Source organism: Strix uralensis, chromosome 10 (genome assembly GCF_047716275.1).
Source record: "Strix uralensis isolate ZFMK-TIS-50842 chromosome 10, bStrUra1, whole genome shotgun sequence".
Classification (NCBI taxonomy): domain Eukaryota; kingdom Metazoa; phylum Chordata; class Aves; order Strigiformes; family Strigidae; genus Strix; species Strix uralensis.
In genome coordinates, this window is record NC_133981.1 from 320,284 (window position 1) to 335,614 (window position 15,331).

The 15,331-nt window shown below is 43.0% G+C and overlaps 1 protein-coding gene across 4 annotated transcripts in view; it reads left to right on the forward strand.

Moving 5' to 3' along the window:
* The window catches only part of FGD5 (FYVE, RhoGEF and PH domain containing 5), a 107,469-nt gene that overhangs the window by 43,519 nt on the left and 48,619 nt on the right, over positions 1–15,331 (forward strand). For all 4 annotated transcript variants that reach the window (XM_074878826.1, XM_074878823.1, XM_074878824.1 and 1 more), the window contains exons 4-5: positions 9,362–9,420; positions 9,531–9,561. In XM_074878826.1, coding sequence (XP_074734927.1) covers positions 9,362–9,420; positions 9,531–9,561 — 90 coding nt within the window. The remainder of the gene's footprint in view (positions 1–9,361; positions 9,421–9,530; positions 9,562–15,331) is intronic.

Sequence of the window (15,331 nt, forward strand, 5' to 3'; positions counted from 1 at the left end):
TACGGAGAAGACCATGGAAATGTGACAGCTTAAGACCATACAAGGCTGTTTTAACCTTCAGTAAGCTGACTAACAGTGCAGTTGTTAAAGAAATGGCATCGAGCCATTTTAGGCAGAAATTTATCTTTGTTTTTCACAGAATTTTTTTTTGGTGTGTGTTCTTAAAACCTAATATGAGCCTAGCAATCTAACATTGTGTCTCTGAGTACAAGTACTCAACGCGTAGCTCATTTGGTATGCATGCAACAAATGGGTATGTTCTTCTGAAGCCTTCCAATTTGAGCCCCAGGAGCTAAGGCTGCGTAGGAAGACAGCAAATCCTGATTCCCTATACCTCTCTCTGCCATTCATTCTGGCCTGGTCTCTCAGGGTCAGCACAGCTATGTGGCTTCCTGATTGTAGATGGCTTGTGTCTGGTCACAGGCATGTGTCAGAGCCTGCAAAAGTCTGTGCAGGTGCCCCTTTGAAACCCAACGATGGCTGAGTAAAGGGTCCATTCTGTCAAGGAGAAGCACAGATCAGATCTCTTCAGGCATTTCCAGAATGTGAAGCTTTGTTTAGGTGCAGGTGTAGAGAGAGGGGAGCAGAATTTTTCCCTTACCAGGATACCAGTTCTTGAGAAACAGAAAAAGAAATTGCAAGCATAATGACAGTGAAGGGCAAATGAAATTGCTGTTGCTCTAATCTCTGAGGGATAATAGCCTCCTTTGATCTCCCTGTACGCTGTGTCACTTTTTAGGTCTACCCTGGGGGTGCTGAGCTCTTGTCTCTCACACTCTGGTACCAGTGGAGAAGACTGTGCTTTGATCTCCTTGCTGACCTGAAACAAATGAAACAGTTGCAAGCAACCTTGTATTTCTTCCTCTGAGATTCATGACTTTTTTTGGTTGTTTGTTTTCATGTGGTTTTGAAAAGGGAAAAGCCTTTAAATTTCTGACATTCCCTCTTAAATGAAAAATATTTTTCCTTTCAGTTCTATTAGTTAGCTGACAAACCACTAGCATTTATAGATAGCACACTAGTGTATGCTCTAAGCTGGTCAGGTTTCTCAGCATCTCTTAGTTGTGATGCCAGTGGAGAAATGGCTTGAATTAAACTGTGACTTGAGTGCACAAGGGAAATGCATGCAGTCACTATGCACTTGGAAGCAAATTCAAGGCTGCTAAAACCAATTTTATTGCCATTTTTGTAGAGTTTTAGTCAAGACACTAGGAAATTATGGTTTTCTAAATGTCTCCCTTATTGCATCTCAAGCGTTTTAATTTTTCTGTTGTGCTGGGGTAACCACATTGTGTAGCTGTCACAGAAGGTGGCGGCACTTAGAGAACAACCATGTGCTTCAGAGTCTAACTGGAGGTATCCCTCCCACTCTTCAGGTGAAATGTCTACATGTGCCTGATAGAGAATATCAGAACAGGTCTGGTTCTTTGGTTGGCCTTTGCTTCCCAAGCTAACTGTCAGCAAGGATCACAGTACACAGCACCAGAATTCCACAAGCTCCTGGGGAGCTGTCTTAAAGCATCTCCATCTGAGTAGAGCCATATTTCCAAGCTGGCTGATGAATTAGTGCACGTGGCTATTTACCCTGCCAAGAAGCAGGTCAGGAAAGTAGACATTATCTGTTATAATTCTGGCTGTAGGAAGATTAGCCACTCTGCAATCCATTGGGCTCTAGCTACAGACTCTAAAAAGAGGTTGGAGCAGCAGTAATTTCATCCCTGGATGAGCCATTTGCTTAGTAAGCCAGGTCAGGGGGCAGTGCTTGTATGTGGGACCGAGAAGAGATCTAGAGATGAGAAGTGGCACTAAGACACCTTCGAGCTTCTTTGTTCTTGTAGCCTCCCCACGGCAGGCATCGCTGCGGACAGACTGGGGGGTTCCTGGGTCCATCCTGTCAAACCCTGAGGGTCCCAGCTGTCCCCAGGACACTGTCTGTTAAAGGAGATGCCTGATCTGGGCATCCAGAGGCCACCCAGCATCAGGGCTCTTGCCTCAGCACCACTGCTGCAGGATCTGCAAAGCAATAAAGCAATAATCAAAAGATGGCCAGGGAAGACCCCATCTCCTAGGGGCAACAGTCAATGCAGTGTTCTGACATGAAGGATGCACTATATTTAACTTGTCTTTCACCCATGCCAGCCACAGAATAATAGTGATGCGGGAATCTTTCAAGGTCTCATGCAGCCCACTCTGCAGATTCTCTGTCAGAGACAAGGGCTTCCAGTTCACTGTAATTAAGAGTGAACAGGATAAATTCCATCTGCCCACAGCTCTTGTCTCAGAAAGCACTGGTGTCTTTACAGAGGACTGGTTTTCCTACCGTGCTGCTCCCGCCTCCTTTTATTGCCTTCTCACGCACATCTTCTGGGTGCTGAGGGAACATGGGCTGCTCTGTCAAAACCCATCTCTGCAATGACAAAGTGCAAAGCACTTGTCCAGCTCCCTGATGAAGTGATGTACCCCTTGCAGCAAAATCCTCAGGACAATACAGAGTGGCTGTACAACACAACAGAGTTCAGAAGCACCATCGCCTGGGGAGAACTGGCAGAGACATGTTGGTCTGGATGCCAAAAATAGTACCATGGATTTCAAAATGAGCTAATCTTGTTAAAACAACTGTTTGGGGCTGGCCTATTAAGAGCTGAATTTGGATTTTAAAAAACACATACACACACACAAATCTGGGGTTTGTTGGTTTGATCTCTGTTTTTCTCCTTCTCAGGGAGAAAGGCACGAAATAGCCTGGGTGATAAAATCTCCTCCCTGTATTCAGATACATGATTTTCATTTGCACTGAGCTGGATCCTACCTGCTGCCTTTCACTGTCATGAATGAATTCCTGTACCAAAATGCAAGCAGCATGCTTTGGTTTTTCTCACCTGCTTTCTCCTAGTCTGTTTGCTGGATAATCATCGCAAGGGTTCCAGTTTGCAGCAGAATTTTTTCCTCCGATGTTTCTTTTTAAGGCTCATTTTTAAAAGTAAATATGATTTTAAAAATTAGCTTTGTACACACATTTCCTGGTATTGTTTCAACAGCTTGTATCCTCTGAATCCCTGCTCTCCTGGAGACCAGATTCACAGGAGTGTGGAGAAATTTTTAGGGCCTGCTAGAACCCTTGTTCTGTAAACAATTTGAATCATAGTCAATAATATATGTTGAGGTATTTTTTAAATTATCAGCTTTATTTTAAAGAGCAAGCAAAGAGGGGCTTTCATCTCTATTGTGTTACAGGAATTTTTATTACTAAAAACCTATTTGGAATGGGGCAGGTATAAAAATGTAAAACAGGAGGTGGGTTTTAAATTTTTGCCTTTATTCCACTGGGAGTACCTCAGACCCTGAGAAGCTGAGCATTTGTCATCAGAAGTCACCTGGTGGTTTTGATTCTTCTGTGTAAGACTAACAGTGAAAATTTATTTTTTTCTGGTTAAATAAGAACTTTATTTCCTTCTCTTCAGTCTGCTGGCATACGATAACAATCTAGAGAACTCAGAGGCAGGGAATGCTGTAAGTTTTCTTAACCTTTGTGACTCTACTTGGTTATATTACAAAAAGCAATGCCTTTCACTTACACTAATAATGGAGATTCACTCTTTTTTTTCCTCCTGCTAAGCTAATTTAGAAGAGCTCCTGGACCATCCCTCATTCATGTGTCTTTTATATATGTTCATTTAATTAAATCCCTCCCAATTTATCATAAGGTGACACATGACTTTTCTGTACTGGGCTGTACATGATGGCATCTGGGCTGCCTACAGAAAAAAAATTGAAATTAGGGATTCCAGTTAGGAACAAAAAACTCGTATCAAACAAAATAAGGACTTTATCTCCTACTGCTGAACCTTCACTCACTAGACAAATGCTCAAAGTCCAGGATATAGAACTCCAGATTTTTCCTCTCATCATTGAGCTGGATTCAAACCTGAACTTCATGATTGTTTTTTACTGCTAAAAACAGATAAATCCATCTTGGACCCATCCAGCTAACAAGCACAGAAGGAACTAAAGGGGAAATGAGCTTAAAAGTTCAGATCTGACTAGACACCAACTTCAAACTGAGTTCCCTTTGGCAGAACTTAGTTTTTGTAGCAGTCAAAATTTCCAGTTTTCAAAAGATCAGAAATAGAGCCAATATAATCTTGAAGGTCTACTTTTGAGAAGCTCAGGTCCATGGTTTGAAATGGATTAAAATCAACACATGCTGGTAGGTTCTGCCTATTGCTGGTTATGATCTGAGTTTTTTAATTGCCTCAGTAGTTTGAGGAAGATGCTGCATATGCTGGATCATCAGCTAGCCCTCCACAGCTTGTGCCTCTCACTTTAGTGTCAGAATCTTCAAGCAAGAGTCTTCAGACAGTTCCTTTCCTGTAGGTACTTTTTAAGACTTCTGACTAGTTGATCCCTTTTGTCACTAACATCCTACAACCTCCAATTGTTATGAAACTGAAGGGAGCCCCAAGACAATTCTTTTACCACACCTAACCCTCTGTCTGGCCGAAGGACCCAGCAGGGAGGAGTGATTTTTATGCTAGATCCAGAGAAGAAAAAAACCCATCTGATGCAGATTAGATATCAGACTTGCAGGCAAGGCAGAAAGCTAGGTGCTAGCCTTTTGGTTCATTATGGGAACATCAAGCCTTTCAAGGGATTCACTGAGATCATAGTATCAGGAATGCATCTGCCTTCCTACCACTACATTAACAGCTCTACTTGGGAAAGTAGCTTGGGCTTGGGGAAAGGCAAACACCTGTGGGACAAACCACAGCAGGGAGATGCAGCAGAGGCCCCATGGTGGTGTGAAAATTTTCTGAAGATAAAGCACAGGTTCTGTGCTTCTGTGTTCTGTGGGGATGGGTAAGGGGCAGGAACCCATCCGCCAATTTAAGAATTAATTTTTCCAGCATCTTGCAGAGAGCCATGCAGATGGTCCTGGAACAACACTATAAAACACGTTGCCTTGGACTGGGCTTCAGGAGCTATTTCCATCACACTGCTTAATCCAGACTGTGTCACACACATGCTAAAGATATGCTGATCAAACAAAGTAACAGGCTTAAAAATAACCCAAATAGTCAACGGAAGGCATTTAGACTGTGATCAATTGCACAATTTGCACCACAGTAATAAGAGGCTGAGTCTTCCTTTACAGGGTGCCTTTGGAAGGAGAAAGAAGTGGTGGGGTAAACAGAGTGCTAGGAATATTGTAGCAACATCACCTATTTTAAGAATTCTGTTATAGTTAGGAATGACATATAGCAAACCCTACATTAATCCACTAGGCAAAGGAACAATTAAAAATGCTCTCTTAAACCGGTCTGTAAACACAGGAGGGAGTTTGATCTGAAGAGGATCTCAAAAGGATAATAAGAATGTGATTAATCTGGGTGAATACCTGTAAGAATTTTAGTCTATAAAGCACTCAGGAAATAAATTTATACAAATCCTAGGACAAGTAATAAAGCCATCGCTGGAACATAAAGACATTTCTTTCATCCAGAACACAGATCTGCTTGCCTGATAACTGTATGGGAAGTCCAAAAGTAAACCAATCTGTACGCAAATACTGTTGAGTTTAGCCTAAAACCAGTAATATGTTACAAGGAACTGTATACAGCCAGCACATGAGAGATGTGACCTTACCCTGGTGGCAAAACGTGAAAGTCTGTAGTGAGGTGAATAGCACGTAACCAGAGCAAAATGCTGTAAAAGAAAGGGAATTCGGACCAGATGTAGCTGGACTTTATGCCAGTGAAAACCCAAAGCATTCTGGCTAGTCATTCAGGACTTTAGGTTTAATGTATCTAATCCTAGCCAGACTGGAGGGGTGCTCATTACCATTATTCATTCTTCATACAGAAGTGGTCCCTAATGCTGTACTTGCGAGAAGGCAGCACTGGAGATAAGATGCTCTGCCCTTCTTCCAGGTATCAAAATAAAAGGCGGTGGACAAAAAGGGGGCCAGCAACCCAGCATAGCAGATGGAGGGGACCTGCACCCCACACAAAGAGGGAACACTAAGCTTAGCCACAAAGCTCCCACAACAAGCAGGGCAGCTGCTGTTTCATGGCAGCAGTACATAAAGCAGTACATAAAACTGCCTTTGCTGTTCCTTATCCATTTCCACTGGGTGGGCTTGGTTTCCAGACTCCATTAATCATTCTGTTTTGCAAACCTTTAACCTTCACATATTAAAACACACACACACATGCACACACAGAGAACTGAAACGTGCTGGAGTTGGGAATGACAGATTTGTGTGCCTTGAGGTAGCACCTAATTCAGATCCCTTTCAAGGGAGACAGCTCTTGATTTATATAATTACACAGATTCCCCAGGAGAACTGCAATCTAGCTCTTCAAGGAAGAGCCTTGGAGACAGGAGATGTGGACTGCTTTTCCTTCTCTCTCACTGATTCACAGAGCCAGCCTGAAAAAGTCACTTGTTCTTGTAATGCCTCAGTTTACTGCTGGCACCACTGTGACATCACTGTGAACTGCTACATAGTTCATAATAATTACAAAAGGGGCATTATGAAGTCACTCAGCTCAGAGGCTGAAGCTTGCAAACTGCTGTCAGTCTCTGATTGTGACAGTAGCGCTCTTGTGCTGGGTACCATCCAGCTACACTGCACCTACCCTGAAGAGTCTGTGAAATAACACACATAGGAAAATGCACAAAGAGATGCAGTTTGTCCGTGTCAGCACGGCAAGCCAGTGGCACACTCAAGAATGGAGCTGCTGCTTCTACGTCTTGACTAGTTACCCTGCTTTTGAAATGCAGAGGGTTACTGCCCGAGTACTCCAGATGAGTGGCTTGCACAGCACTAATGCTTCAGGTTTAGCGAACTGTTCTGTGATCTACTTGTGCTGCTCTTAGGCCACACAACCCTGTTCCAGCCCCATGGAGGCAGATTCACCCCCAGCCCCACAATTTTTTAAGCTGGATCAGGACACCAATCCGGTTCTGATCAAGGTCCTGTGAATGGCTGGGTCAGCACAACTGAGTGACTGGCACTGCTACCAAAGTACCATCCGATGAGGGCATGCCTTGTTAGGGCCCACCTCAGATGCCTTGGCATTGCTCAGAACAAAGCCAGAGCATATAAATGACTCCGTGTGGAGACCTCATCCCCACATTAGTGGGATCACTACCACACAGAGAAGGGAATCCTGCAACACTGAAGTGCCACATTAGCACATTCAGCATGGGCCATCAGCCACCTTTCTCCACTGTTTACTACTTGCCCCTTCTCAGCCCAAATGTTTGTTCTATCAGAAGGCACAAAAGGGACATGAAACCTAAAGTTTCTCAGTTTGAACTACCTAAAACTAGTACTTAACTTCAGCTGTGGTCACTCATGTGCTCTGTAAAGAGCTGCAGGCTTTTAGATCTTCATTGTTCTAAACAAAAGCTTTCTGGTGGTGGTAAGCTTCATTATACATTGGGAAACATCAGCTGTTGGAGAAGGAGAAACTCTGAGTAAGTCACAAGTCACCTCTAGGTCTTAGTTTTCCATCAGTACACTTGGTATCCATTTGTAGGAGGCCTGTAGGGTTTAGTTTGTTAGCCAATGGAGAGATGACTGCACAGTATCACCTTTGCTTCAGCTGAGCTATAGCTCTGTACAACCTCCTAACCTGGTTAAAGTGATTTTATGACCTTCCTGGCACCAGCATGTTTTTCAGAGTGGAGAGAATGGAGAGATATTTCAGTTATATACTGCAATTTTATATTGTATATTGCAAGCATTTTATTAAGCATTTGGTTTGGGGGAGGGTGGGTTGATGAGGCTAGGAGACAAGACTCAGAGAAGCAGAAAGCCAAGGGTCCCCACATGGCTGCGTGGCCTCCACCTGATAAGCAGAGGCGTGCAGTGAGACCTGAGGGAAGTGGGAAGGAACCATACCGCAGGGCTGGGCACAGGACCGGCTGCAGCGAGTAAAGATTACTAAAAAGGTGGCAGCTTGGCAGTGTTGTAATCATCACTTAGACTTTGTTTCAGAAACTTGATGCTTGAGGGACCTGCACCCCCTCTATCCCCTGTTCCCAGAAGTCTGTCTCCGGACACTGTCGTCAATCTCAGAGTTCATTTCCTGGTCAAACAAACAGCAATTAAATAACACAAGACAGGCAACGCCTAGAGACACCGTCTCAAACTCGCTCTAGACAGGCCATGAGACAGTGGGGTCCCTGTGTTTTGCCTCCTGGCTAAGAGATATTAATCATAAGAGGAATTACAGAGTGTGACACTGTGTGCATGCAAAGGGAACGCAGTCCTGGCCTGCTGGGGAAATGCACGCTGTTTCTCGGCACTGAGGAGCCAGGCTTGTCCGCAGAGGATGTGCTGGCAGCCAGCGTTTGGCCAGGTGCCCCAGGAAGAAACGTGCCCCCTTTCACTTGCTCTGCTATACCTGCACAGAAAGAATGAGAGAGAACTAAAACTCTGTGTTCCTACAGCAGTTGGGACAACCAGGAGAGGCACATCATGATCTTCAAGAGGCGTTCACAAAGTGGAAGGAGGGTTAAAGGGGCAATCAATATTTGCTCCCAGCAGGAAAGTGAAACTAAGGAAAAAATGTAAGATCTTTCTAGTGCACTCTATTAAATAAAGTGTAGGGTAGTTCTCCAAAAGTAGGTGATTCAAAGCATACATAAGGTAATTTCTTACCATAAGGATGAGTCATGAAAGAGGAGCAAAATACCCTAATTAACCACCTGCACCTCAGAGCCATACAGTTTCTTTCACAGTTTCCTGACTTCTGAGATGCCCAACAGTTAAGCAGATGCCACTGAGATTTCAAAGTGTTGTCTGATGGAGTACTGACCTGTTTGCGGAGATATTTATGGCCATTTAGCTTAGACATTTTGCTTACCATGCAATAAAGCCCTTTGCCTCATTTGCTTCCACAGGTCTCACAGCAGTCAGAACAGTTTGGAATATGACCATTTCAATAAAGATCTCGCTTTTCCATGTAATTAACAGTACTAAGCACATGGTATAAGCCTCAACAGCCATGAAGCTAGCCTATTCAAAGCTAAGCACTTTCTGCTTCTCTGACAAATTTTGGACCTGTAAAAATCAACAGAAAATTTCTCTCTTTCTTCAATAAGAACACGTTTTTTCCAACTTGTCATCTGCCCTAGCAGCTATTATATTGTACTATATTACTAGTATTTGAATTGCAGAAACACCCTGTCTTGGGAAAGACTCCAGGATGCCAGACACTGAACAACAAAGAATAAAAGCCTGGTCACTATTTTTACTAAAGGAATATGTCAGTTCAAAGTGCTCTCCAACACTCTTTACTCCTTGGAATGAGACATCTCTTAAATTGTTTCTGGTTTTTGCTGTCTACAGAAAGAAGGCCAGTCCAGAGCTTACCTCATTGCCCAGGAGCTGATGTCTTCAGAAAAAGTGTGAGTTCATTGTTACAACCTATCTGTTGCTCTCCTAAAACTGAAGCTACGCAATCCACCCTTCAGCATTGGTTTGACAGCAATTAATAAAAGTTTGCCTCTTTTCCCAGATACGTGGAGATGCTCCAGCTGTTACGTATGGTAAGTAAATAATTTTAATCACTGAAACCCAATTGCCCTTTTACTTAGCTGCAATTTAGAAGACATAAAAGCACTGAAGGGCCTGAAGTCAATTTGGGGAGGAATGTCTTACTGTGAACCATTGCAAAGGAATATATGTCTGCCACTAATCTGCTCTTGCTACAGATCCTCAAATCTAGTATTTGTCATTCACATGGAAAAGTGTTGGCCAACAGTCCTTGCTGGGGCTCTGAGTCTGGTGTGTAAGATGCAGAATAAGCCTCGTGCAGAGAAGGAGATGGTGATAAACAGGGGTGAACTTTCTCTCTTCAGAGAGAGACAGGAGCAGAGCTATGAAGCATGGGGATTTGATTTGAATGGATTCAGTCTGCTTCCTTTTAAGCTTCTTTTTTCTGATAATGCAGTATCAGTAACATCTAGCGTGGCCTGGATATTCGCACTGTGACACAGGCAGTCATCATGGGCAAAACACAGACTCTGGTGTCAGGAACTCATGAGGGAATACACACAAAGAATCACTTGCAGTGCCTGATAGAGAGCTCTTGCATGGTATGAACCCACTGGTGGCTTTGTCCCAGATGACTTTGTGCCCATTAGCAGAGCTGCCGCTGCTTCCCGGGACACTGGTACACAGCTTAGGTAGCCTTGCTCTCAACATTGTTCTTGGCTGTTAGTTGCAAGGCAGTAGGGAATAGCAGCCACCACACAAAGCATCCCCACTGCTGCTTGGAAAAAAATTCCCCCAGAAGGCAAAAAGTAGCCTCAGGTTGTCCTTGAAGAACACCCCAAACCCTCACAGTGGACAGGAACTCTTAATGGAGACAAAAGTAATGAGGTCAGCATCATACTGCTGCCTGCTCATTGTGCCTCTCAAGCAAGCTGCCAAAGCTTAAGAGCCTTCTCAGGCTTGGGCAACAGAAGCAGGAGAGCAGCCTTGAATGTGACAAAACATCTTGCAGACAACGGCATGTCAACAAAGCAGAAACTGCCAAGCTGGTCAGCTGGGATCCAAACACTTTAAGGGACTTGGCTGCTTAGCTAGAGTCTACTGATATTTTGATAAATTGGTGATAACCTGCCTAGCCATTTGCCTCATCCATCCTGTCTTTCCTCTGGTTTCCGCACAGCCAGACACATTCTTTGACACTAGTGAGACACAGCTGCAGTTATCCATTGTCCCCTGAGGAAGTCAAGGTGGTTTCTTCACCTGTGGCTATACAGGGCTTCTGTGTACACCTGTGGAGTACAGGCCTTCTGATCATGAGGGATACCCACAGAACTCCTTACTGAGATTAACATTGCCAAAAGTATCACCAAGAAAAACAAAGAAAAGCCTCTGCCAGCTTCTAAATCAAAACAGAAGAGAAATATACTCACAGGAAATTACCATGCACAGACAGTATTAGCCACTCTGCGTCTTCATTAGATGCATCCAATTAAAACATGCTTAATGTATTTAATTTTCCATTTCCAAGTACACTTGTACTTTATGGACAGCATGTAAATGCAGGCTGAACCAAGTGCATGTACAATGCACTATATTTAGTGGAGGTGTCTAGGAGAGGCCTCTCCTTTACATTATATCCTAGCATTTTCCATATAGCTCTAGGAGATAGAAGTGGCTCACTAACATCGCCTGAAAAGTCTTCAATATATAGATCCAAATCTTGCAATGTGCTTCAGTGCCTGTAGCCCCTGCATGGATGGCTGCACACCCTCATGGCAGCGATACCATCATGTTACTGCCTGGCTGCCTTGCCTGTGCTGTTGCTGGGCCAGGAAAGGGATGCTTCAGGGCTTCCCCAGTCCCTTCAGGACTTATTTTGCCCTTTTCTCCTTCCTCTGGTAAACCCCTGTGTGGAGAATTTGGCTCCGAGGCTATGTGTGTAAATGAATAGTTCATGCATTTTCACAATAATCCTATTTTCTGCCTGTACAAATCATTTGGAAGGAACAGGAAATGTCATTTTTGCTCTCTTTTCCAAGCTGACAACTTTAATGTGGGACGGTGATTCTGGGTTATATCTTTGCTAAATTTTTTTAGTTTAGAAACACTTATGGATGCAAGTGCATGCTGCTCCCCTCCAGCTGGATGGAGTCCAAACTGTTGGTAATCTCTAATAAAAAGAATTTTCATAAAAATTACAGCTCATAGGTTCGTTAGGGAAAAACTCTGCTGCAGTGCTCCAGATCTGGCTCAAAGATATGAGGGAAGGAAAACAGAGAGTTTTCCTGGCTTGACCCAGAAATGTAACTACTCCCTGCTCTCCTGTTGGGGAACTCAAGACACTTTCTAAGCAGAAATGTTTATTACAGAAAATAAGTAATATTACCTGGAGCTTGGTCTGCGAGTCCTGGAATTAAGGTTTTACGGCATGAAGGAAATTGGCTCTGTTTTAATCTTACTTAATCATTAGGTTTGGATCATCTGGTTAATTTACTAGGGAAAAGATACCAGTAACAGCACTCTCATGACTGGGGAAGTTCTTTTCTTTCTGTCAGTAACCAATTTTAAATGGAAGTGCTTGTTTGGTTTTTATAAACATTTCAGTCCTGTAACGGAATATTCCACTGAATCCTATTTTGCTGGAATTTTCTTTCTCTGCATGCTCATCCCACTGGGGTAGAGGGATCTTATGAGTGTTTTGCATATGCTCATTATTTCCTTAATTATGAAAGTTGGAGCACCAAAAGAGGAGTTGAAATTTCAAATTAAAATAAGAGATGAGCCTAAAGGAAACCCTTGAATGAATGCATTGGTTTGCAAAGTTAAGCCACTTATAGGTTGTGAATGTCAGAATCACTGTAACTATGCACTCTTCACTTCCCCTGTCTCAGTTCCCATTGTCTCAAGTTAGAAAGTTCAGGAAGTTCTGCATCAATTTTAGGGTGAGATTTAGGGTGCAAAATTTTGATTAAGAATTTTCTTCTGCAGTGGAAAACTACCCTTCTTGCCCTAGCACCAAATGCATACACTCCTTTGGGGGCTACTGGAGGCTTTTTTCAGCAGAGACAACAAGCAGGTTTCTCAGATAACATTTAATCGCTCCTATGAGTTGGCTAAGTGGTGAGGATGTATGAATGGCACCTGGGTTAGAGACTGAGGCAGAAGAGATGAGCAACCCGTCTGTTTTCACACTTGACTACTAGTTCAGGCAATCCTTAGTTTAGAAGAGACCAAAACTCTTTATGGGAACAGGATCAGAGTGTTAATTTCTGTTTTATCAGGTGCCTATAGCCCTAGCATACCCCATCTCTACTGCTGTAGGCTGATGACTGTATGATAGCTACCTACTGTAGTGGCATTCAGAAATAATCTGCAGGTTTCTCTGTTGCAATCATGTTCAATCTAGAAAGCCACAGTCCCAGCACTGTTACCTTTCCCACCCCAAATACTGTTGGATCTTTATATTCACCCGTTGTCCAGTGTATTATTTTGGAAATCTAGAGAAGCTACTACCAATTTTACATGTAAGTCCCTCAGACTACAGGGGTGTTATTGCCTGAGACTTTTAAATACTATCACAGTGCAAAAAGTTACAATGAACTAATTACTCCTTGTTGCAAATTTGAATAGCATTAGGAATAGTCACATCAGTAAAAAACTGTGCTTTGCTGTGCACTCACTGTTAACACAGGTCCCACTGGCAGATGTCACAAGCAGTCACAAGCAACCACCAGCGGCCACCAAGTCACCAAACTGCCCTCAAGGTACAACACCCCATTCCAGGCCAGTTAGGACCAAAGGCTTCCTCAACAACGTATCTCAGCTCAGGCAAACGTTTCTCTCTGTTCCCCATCACCAACCTTCTCAAGAAAACAGTTTCTAAATGCTCATCTTCAAGTCTCAAGTCTCATCTCATATAAACCCACATGTTGGTAAGAAAGGCAAGGAACTAAACCACACCCTAGCTGCTTTCAGAAAGGAAAAAAAGGCTTTTCTTAAGCCTGCAGCCAGAGCAGTTTCCCATCTCATTTCCAGGCTTGGCTGGAGCTGCTATCCATTCATCATAACAGAATCTGTTTGGCCTTTCAGCAGAGACTTTAATAAATTGATTGATTGCCAAAACGATGACATTTCCATACACCCACTCTGCTATTGAACTAAGAGTGGAAACATTGTGTTAGCTCACAAACTTGGTATCAAGTTGGTGTGGTAGTAGAGATAATAATCTAAAAGGTTAGCTGTTATTTGCCCTACTCAAAGGTAATGTAATTCTCTGGAGCAGGGAGTTAAGAACTCATTCTGGACCGAGTAGATGGGACTGGCAGGGCCTTGCAGTCCAAGTTCCTGATGTCTTGGTACTCACAATTTAGTTCTCCAAAGTTGATTAGTCTTTGCATTTCCCTCAGGATCATTTAATCCTCAAACTTCATCATTCTTTTATCTTATTTTTCTTGCCCAGTAATGCAGGCTGCACTTGTCATCTTTTCCTTAGCGCTTGCTCCTGAACAAAAATGCTGCAGGTTGATTTCTCAGCCCAATGTTTCACACATCACCTTCGAGGACCAAGAGTCTCGTTTGTTTGCTTCCCTTTAGCCAGTCTGTTTCAAATGACTTTAGTAGATGTACACAAATCAAACTTACTGTGACTCAGACTCCCTCAGGATTCCAGTCTGTATGGGATCAAGCATTTGCTTGATAGTGTACCACGACCACATTTATTTTGTCTTTGGCTTTTGTACATAAAATCACCTTTTTTGTGTATAAAACCCTTTGAAGTCATTATTACTTCCCTCTGAGGCATTTACTGAATGAAGGTACCTAAAAGGACAGCTCTGCACTGAAAAAAACCAGCCCCAGCACCTCTCTGTTTAAAGAAAGTTGATCTTACTTCCTGGTTTGCATTTTCCTTATAACAATGGGTCACAATTCTTAGAAACACAAAGACCCAGATTTATGCTTCCTCAGCATTTGAAGATATGGATATGAATATGACGTGAATAGATATAACATGTGTTGGTTCTCCAGCCTTTGGAGCAGTTTGGGATCCAACCCTGCACTGGGCATCCCAAGGCTTCTGACTGCAAAATAAATCTTTGGAAATAAAAAAGAGCAAAAGTCATTTTAGTCCTCAAGACACTAACTCAAAGGTACCTAAATGCAGATTATCATGATGTCAGGCCCACTGGTTAAACTCTACTTTCAGAATTCTTGTGGGCAGCACATTCTCAAGAACAAAAATTGAACATCTGATTTAGGAGCCACTATTACATGTTAGACAAAGCAGAACCCCATCTTTCTAATTATTTACACTTCCAGTGAATGATTGGCTGAGCCTTTTTTACTACCGTGAATTTCTTGGATGATGTTGAAAGTTCTGTTGGACCAATCAAGACATTACTTTCCTAATTAAATGCTTTAGTGAATGAAACATGATGGCTAAATGAAGAGCTAGCTGGCTGTTAGACCCTCTGAACCTCTCATAAAAGCCTAAAGATGCACCGTCACAAATGAATAGCCTGCCCTCACTAACAGTAGGCTGTTTTCTTTTCTTATTTATTTATTCATTGTTGTCTTCATTGGCAGTGGGAAAGTTGAGCCAAAATAGCTTTCAGATAATCTGTGTATCTCTTAAAAGGAGAGGGAAGTCACACTAGCACATTTGGCATCAGGACAGTTCCCTGGTAACAGGCCCCAACGATACAGTATTCGCAATGCATACTCCACCGCTTGCCAGTTCTGAAACTCATTTGCAGTGTTTTGGATGAATGAGTGTATTTGACTGCATGTGAGTGTGTGTTGAGGTCAGGGTTCCTGACCTAGACT